This window comes from Spermophilus citellus (assembly GCF_964194105.1).
Source record: "Spermophilus citellus genome assembly, chromosome: 1".
NCBI classification, from domain to species: Eukaryota; Metazoa; Chordata; class Mammalia; order Rodentia; family Sciuridae; genus Spermophilus; species Spermophilus citellus.
Window position 1 is genome coordinate 108434707 of NC_138182.1, and position 8419 is coordinate 108443125.

The 8419-nt window shown below is 36.0% G+C and overlaps 1 protein-coding gene across 1 annotated transcript in view; it reads right to left on the bottom strand.

Moving 5' to 3' along the window:
- The window catches only part of LOC308645718 (obscurin-like), a gene marked incomplete at its 5' end in the record, with an annotated part of 148106 nt that extends 139917 nt beyond the window's left edge, over nucleotides 1-8189 (bottom strand). The window contains 1 exon segment of the mRNA XM_081288083.1: nucleotides 8186-8189. Coding sequence (XP_081144209.1) covers nucleotides 8186-8189 — 4 coding nt within the window.
- Between the last annotated feature and the right edge of the window lie 230 nt (nucleotides 8190-8419).

Below are 8419 nucleotides of genomic sequence, written 5' to 3' on the forward strand. Positions count from 1 at the left end.
AGTATCATGAAATAACTTGATATGTATAGTGTGGCCTTTAATGCAAATATGTTAAGTATGATAGCATTTATTTTTTTTTATTTTTTAATATTGTAGTTGTAGATGGACAAAATACCTTTATTTTTATTTTTTAGTCAATTTTTTTAAAGAGAGAGAGAGAATTTTTTTAATATTTATTTTTTAGTTTTTGGCAGACACAACATCTTTGTTGTGGACCAGTGGCTGAAGCATGTGCAAAGAATCAGTACCAACCACCTTTTTCCTTTTTTAAAATGTGCTGCAAACTTATTCCTAGGGAGCAGATATTTTAACACATATTTGGTATATATGTTCTAAAATTCTATTTTTAAAACATAATTATTCCATATTTATTCTTTCATAGATTGAAAAGCAAAGAAATCCTTATATACAAATGAACAATTTTGTGTTTATATTGGAGTTCATCATTTTATTTATAAATTAAGAATTAATGAATGTTTTTAAAGGTACAGAATGCCTTTGACTCCATTCAAGATTTATTTCACCAAGAGGATTTCTATGGAGAATAATTTTAAAAGATATCAAAAGGATTCAGAGGCTGAAATGAAGAGAAATAGGAAAGGTATCAATAGACAAGGAATACTGCTCTACTTCCTCAAGTATGTTGGCCCTGAGTTGATTCTCTTCACAATGTGGTGACTAAATACTATTCCACTGTGTCAACACTGTCACACTTCCTCTTCAGCCACCCATGGTTGTGCCCCTGAAACTCTAAAACAGAGACCTGGAAGACAAAAAGCATCTTTATAATGCTGACATTCCCTATTGTGTGTTAAAAATTGCATAGAGACACGTTTTTTTTTTCTTTTTAATTCTTTTTCCTTTATGGCATGGCTTGGCTCTTTATTTGGAATCTTAATAAAGATTCACCTTCTTGGTGCCCAACCTTTCATCTCTAGGCCAGTTGCACACACACACAAAAAAAAATCACTAAATTATGGCTCTAGTCTTGCTGTTCCTGAGTCTCCTCTTGTGATTATTCAAGGTATTGTTTTTCCAATACTTCCTGAGAATTTGTTTCATAAAAATTTCTGGAAATAAAATGGAACTATATTTTGAATGTCATCTGCCCATCTATTCTGACATTATTTGCTCCCTATATCACAGTCATCCTGTGGTGTTCTCACTCTGCAGCATTCTAAGGAAGGCTCCAGTTGAAGTCTTTGGTTGACATTACTCCTTCTGAACAAGAGTAGCATCCAATGTTCTGCACACCTATTTACATTGATTGATGATACAAAGCCAATTAGTGCAGGGATTTGAAGGAATTTTAGGCTATAGTAGCTGCCTATCTCTTATCTCTAGTTTAGAGCTTCTGGAGATAACATGGGTCTGTAACTGAATTTGTTTGAATTAAGTGTCTATTAAGAATTCTCCAAAGACAGCATGTAAAAAATTCATATATTTTGAGTGTGTATAATGTACTGCCTTTATTTTCTTTAACAAATTTAAAATTCTTTTCTCTGTCCATATTTTCTCCTAAGCCCAATAAAATAGTTGGTTGTCACTCTTGTTGTTTTAAATATGTACATAGAAATAATAACAATCAAACACTTGCAAATCACTAGGAACACACTGGTCCTTCATGCAGTAATTTTTTACCTATCTGGGCACTGCTCCACTTATGGAATAGATTACATGTGGGAGATACATGAATTTGACTCCCTGACTCACTGGGTGATTTTTTTTTTCTTTTTGACTGTTATTTGTTAACTAATATTCAGGAAAAAAAAAAAACTACTCAATTTACCTCATTTTCTCTGTTTAAGTGACCCAACTTTGATTGTTCTACAGCATTGATTTATTCTCGAGGAGCCAACTTTCTCATTCTTCTGGGAATATACAATCTTAGTTCAGTGATCTATGTGGTAGCAATTGACTAACAATAAGTACTAAGCCTCCTAGAACTAACAATAAGTACTAAGACTCCCAGCAGTAACTATAAATCCAACACACTGAAGAGCTGTGAATAAGCAGCATTTACTTCACATGCTTTATAGATGCTACACTACTAAATCTTAGAGAGATGGGTATCTTACTTTTAAAAATTCATAAAGATCCTAGGATGCACCAAACTCAAGCTGCTGAGTAACAGACTTTAAATATGACCTCAGAGAACACAGACCAGCCTCCAGAAAACCAAAGAGGTTTCATCAAGGCAGCAGGGTTTGACATATTCACAAAATGGATGTCTTCAAAGAAAGAAGATATAAAACTCATAACAGAATTTTACAGGCTAGACTAAAAATAAATAATCAGGCATCCACAGAATTACCTGGAGTCCTGAAAGAACTATACAACACTAACTCTGTTCTCTAATTACCAAGTATCCAGAACACTAATTGCATTCAGTCTGAGAGAGAATCTCATGGAATAATCACCTTCAAATAACTAAGCCATTCTGTGAGCAATATTTTCTGAGATAAAACACAAGAGAGGCAACACTGCCCCTCATAGTGCATGAACACTGCATAACAAGGGCCTTATCAGAAGGTCTTTATTACTCAGTTTCTCAAATGAGGCTGGGAAGAAACTTCAGACCACTCACAGCTTTCAGAAAAGAGGAGCAACTATTGCCCTTGCTATTTGTCCCCAGGCAAAAGCATTTTTGCTCTTTCCAGGCTGTGACCTTCGTGCTGTGGATACAGGAGTCTCATGAATCTACAGCTGCTTCCTGAAAGCTCCTGGGAAGTAAAGTCTGCAATGGCTGATGACTTACCAAGGTGAGCTGAAAGTCTTGATTTCCTGCAGTGGAAAACCAGCTCCTGTTGGCAGTGCTCCACCTGGTTAATTACAGCCTGGAGTTGGTCCCTGTAAGCCATGTAATTGAAAATCACAGGCTCTGGGCTTTCTCCCATGAGAGATTTTGACTCAGGTGGGAGCCATTATGCTGCACTCAAGTTCATTCAGAGTCTTGTGGGCAGAAAGGGGTGGGGAGGGAGGAAGTAGAACATGACTAGGCTGAAATGAATATAAACATCACAGGCATCTCTATCCTAATTAAGGTTTTTTAATCATCAGATCTCTTTGAGATTAAGATCAACATAACTGGAATTCTTAAGATATCAATATTAAAATTTGAAATTTACATTACCATATATTTGCAGTAATTATCTTTGGTGAAATCTCTTTGACAATTTAATCACCATTACAAAAGGGTCCATTTCTGAATTTCTGTAATCTAATACCCCAAATTATGAATATTTATCTCTTTAATAATCATAGTCCTTTATGAAGTGAGTATCTTTTTCTGGAATATTCAAATATATGGATAACAGATACATCTAAGGAACAAAAAGGCTATATGATCATGAAACACAATATAAAGTAATTATGTTGAGGTGCTGAATTAATCTCAGGGTCTTGTGGATACTAGGAAAATGTTCTACCACTGAGCTACTGCTCCAGCCCTAAAATAAATTTTTTTTTGACTAAAACTGACCAAAAATCTATCAGCAACTCATTCTGTGGCCAACACTAAAATACACGAGACATTTGAATATCTAATATATCTATTCCTGGTAATAACCATAGGGACACAAACATCAGCTGCAAAATTCTGACAGATTTCTGTTATATTACCTATATATTTCCTGTTTCTTAATTTAAAAAATTACAAAAAATTAAAATGCCTTCCAAAACGTTTACAGAAGAAAAAACTTTTGACTTCTCTCACTTTCCCCCCAATTCATCTTATATCATAAACCTATAAAAGCTTACACAGTATAAAGGGCCTATATTTCAGCAGTATAAAGGAGTCTTGAAGTTGCCTTAACTCTTGTCTATAATACCAAGTCACATGACCACCTCTGTATAATGTGAACTTGGTAAAAATGATGAGTTTTTCTCCATATAGAAACATTCCAAGTTACTGAAGACACAAAATAGCTGTGCAGAGTTTGTGCTGCTATATGAACAAATACAATGCTATCACTTTTACATGAACAAGATTAAAACACCGAAACAATATTGCAAGGATCCCTCTGGTAAGTCCCCACAGGACACTGCCCCTGATGTGGAGGCCCAATGCCTGGCTCATGTTCCATACCATGTAGCAAGGGACAAATCTTTCAGCAACACTGCTGTTTACACAGGCCTAAAATGCAGCAAATACAATCAGAAATCCAAGAACTCCAATGGCCAGGGCAAAGAACTTTGGCTCAAAGCCTGTGAAGAGCAAGGTTACAAAATATCCAAAAACTAGCAAGAACTGGAATAAACTGAACTTAGCAGGACTAATGTCCATTTTATATTCAATTTGCATTAGAAAATTGAATATAAAATTATCTCACTCTCTCTCTCTTGGCTAAAGGAGGCTGTGAGCATTCTCATAGTCACTTGAATTCCATAGTTACTTTTTTCCCCTTTAGTCATATTTTTACTGGGCAATTTGTATTAAGTGAGCTAGGCATTTAGTTTCTGTGATTACCTACCCCACCTGCAGAAGGATTTACCAGTGTAAAAGAAAATAGGGAGAAGACTGTGTGAGGCTTAGGAGCTCATCAATTACAATGCCATACTGTCATTTAGTTGCATGGTTTTTGACATATAAAAAAATGATGTGCCTAAACATATCATATAGACTAGTGGTCAGTGCGATAATTTATGATCTTGCATGGTTAAAATGTAAAAATACCTTCGTACAGAAGAGGAGAAGACTGATAATAATCTCTCAAACTATTCTTCTGAAAAAAATCATAATTCAAATGATTGCCCTTTCTAGTGATATTATTTAAAAGACCCCAAGTAAGACACACCATTTCCACAACACATTACTTTCACAAATCTCAAACAAAATATTACCTATCAGAGAACTTTGAGATCACATAATTTGTTCTTAGTTTTCAAGGATGAGCAAACAGACCAAATAATTAAAGAGAAAAACACCTTGGAACAACAAATAGCTGCTCTGTAATCTGAATAGCAAATTAAGACTGAAGAAATTAATTGTAACTGTGAACAAATTTTTAAAGGATTTTTGAACTATCCTTAAATCCCACCACATGAAAACATGTTCCTCCAACTCACTGGAGCCCCTTTCTGGTGGCTCCTAATCCACCCTCTAAAGTTCAGGCAAATAAACTTACAGCTAATTTAACTTGACGGTTTGGTTTGATTAAGCCAGATACAAACAACAACACTGATGCTGTATCACACAACATCCATTGGTTTCTTTTTTTTTTTTTAAACTTTTTTTTTAAAGAGAGAGTGAGAGAGGAGAGAGAGAGAGAATTTTTAATATTTATTTTTTAGTTCTCGGCAGACACATCTTTGTTGGTATGTGGTGCTGAGGATCGAACCCAGGCCGCACGCTTGCAAGGCGAGCGCGCTACCGCTTGAGCCACATTCCCAGCCCCATTGGTTTCTGTTTATTCTGCTAAAGTATGTCTGCTTTCCTATTTTTGAAACTTTCTACACTGAGTAATAAACCTTCAAGTTATGTAAGGAACATTTACAGGAAAAAAAAAGTGGCTTGATGACAAAGAAACATGTTTATTTTTTGCATTCAGATAAACATACATTCAAAGCATACCTGCTATGCTCATGTCCACCTACCCCAAAATAAAGAAGAAATATTTCATTAAAAAAATAGGATGTCTTTACAACTGATGGATCTGTCAATCTTGGAAATTGATTCTGTCACTTTGGGAATTGATTCAAGAAAAAGTATATAAGAAAAGAAGCCCAATATATTTCTACACATTACCTCTTTGGAGATGAAGCCACCTGCCTACATTTCCTCTGATGGGGAAGGTGTGTACAAGTTTAGAGAAGGCTAGGACAGCAGTGTGTTCAGATGATGTAACTTGTCATATTCTATCTTAAGATGAAGAACTGGTCAAAAACTTGCGTTCAGAATCATTAATAGAGACTCAATAATAAAATCACTAGTAGCTATCCTGCATCTACAAGGAAAAGTTGGTTCCAGTATTGTTCCTCTGAGAAATACAGCCCCACACCACCTTTTTCAGAAGTTCTTCCACTATGTTCCTATTCAGAGAGAAACACAGGCTAGAGATAGATGCTATCCTTTATTCAGCTCAACTCTTACTCTACAGGTGAGAAAATGGAGGCCTAGAAAAATTTACTTGCCCAACTTAACAAAATAATTCAACTCCACCACATAATTCTGGGCAACCTAGGGCTAGTCACTGAGCTTTCTGAATTAGTAAAGATGTTCAAAGATGGCAGAGGTCTGAGGACTTCTTAGGTACCTTCTCCAACTAAGCTCTATCCTATATTTCATATGACAAAAACCCAGGAGGAAATAGAAAATAGAACTAGATCATGTACATTCATGTGCACATAAAGTCACTGGTCAACCAATTCCTGTCTCTGCCCTAAATCTCAGAGCTACTGGGCCCCACCACATTGTCCATTTTTTAAATCCAAGAATGATTTGGTATCTGTGCCTTACTGAGTTGAAGGGCATCAGCTCTTAGTGATAGCTTTCAGGCTCTAAGTGATAGCCTTCAGATCCCAGCTCGGACCCCAGAACCCTGGGAAAGCACAGGGGTGGCACCTGTCATGTCCCCACACATGGGGTCCTTCTAAATTAGTATTTATATTAGGGCCATTCAAGGACTGCCCTTCTTGTCATAGTTCTGAAGTCTTAAGATTTTCCATGATTTACCTGAATATTTTCAGCACAAGTAGATGCTATGAGATGCACCTAGATATCCCTATCACTCATCAGCTCTCTCCTGCAAAAGCTTTCTGTTCAGTACAGCCTCATTTCATGGACATTCAAAGGTTAGTCATTTCACTTTGAAAAAAATTATGAGGGTCTGTTCATTCATACATGTGATTGTCTACTTTTACACTTAGAAGGATTTCTGCTTTCTTGAGACAGTCTCTTATGTGCTTGATCTCTTTCCAGGCCTGTCATATCCCAAATTCTCAGTTAACATCAGATGGTATTATTATTAGTGTCACCCTTTGAATTTCAACTTTCCATATGGCATTATAGCAAAACCATTTGTTGATAGAGAGCACTGTGTATACACTTATAAAATTAGATATGGACAGAACACCATGTCTTTGTCAATAGAAAAGTATGGCTTATTGTCTATAATCTTAGAAAAGAAAAAATATGAATTTCTCTGAGCCTCAGTTTCCATGTTTAGTAAATGAAGGGACTGGGTCAAGAGGCACCTAAAGATCCAAAGTTATCATTCTAGACATGTTATACTATTAAGGCAACCTAGCCAGGTTCTGAGCATTTGTACTTTGTTGTTCAACAGTCTCATTTCATGGTAAGGCTGTGGCATTTTTTTTTTTGTTGTTGTTGAAAGAAAGAACAGCAAAACAAAATTGCAACTCTATCAGGGCAGTAAAGAGTAGTAATAATAGGAATACCAAATTATAGCTAACTTATAATTACCTTAGTATCACCTAGAGTTGATCTTTTTCTGAACATTATCTCAGAATGTGCAGTGTCAAATTCTGCAGAGGTTAAAGTACCTGTTTCTATACCACTAGGGTAATACAGAAACAGCTTCCCAAAGAAGGGTTGATCCTTTTGGGTTGGTGAAAGAATTTTGAGGGGCTGGGGATGTGGCTCAAGCAGTAGTGCGCTCGCCTGGCATGTGTGCAGCACTGGGTTCAATCCTCAGCACCACATACAAATCAAGATGTTCTGTCAGCCGAAAACTAGGAATTAAATATTAGGGGCTGGGGATGTGGCTCAAGCGGGTGTGCACGGGGCACTGGGTTCGATCCTCAGCACCACATAAAAAATAAAATAAAGATGATGGGTCCACCGAAAACTGAAAAAATAAATATTAAAAAAAATTAAAAAATAAAATAAAATAAAAATTAAATATTAAAAATCTCTCTCTCTCTCTCTCTCTCTCTATCTATCTATCTATCTATCTTTAAAAAAAAAGAATTTTGAGGAGGAGAGGAACACACAGATACAGTTACAGAGGAATGGACAAGAGCTGTACGTTCAGAGAGGCAATGGCTCAAACCAATTAAGTTAGGGTAGTTGTCATCCACTAGACTTGATAATTTAGTCCTTCTGAGCTCCTGTACTTGTAGAAGCAGATGTCAAATAGGAAGAGTGAAGAATTTTTGTACAACATATATTTATTGCTCTCTACCACACAATTATTTTATAACTGGTTCTTTAGGTATTACTTACTCATTGTTGCACATGAATACATGGTTACATGAAGTATGTATGATTTAGAAATATTTATTATCTTCCAGAAAATTCATGTGCTTATGTGAATCTAAATAAGACACCCAGAGTAGAGTGGCAGTTTCTGGGCTTGAGCAAGGGGGAAATGGAGAGATGTTGGTCAAAGGGTACAAAGTTTCAGATATGAAGAATAAATTAGCTCTGATAATGTAATATGCAGTATGATGACTATAA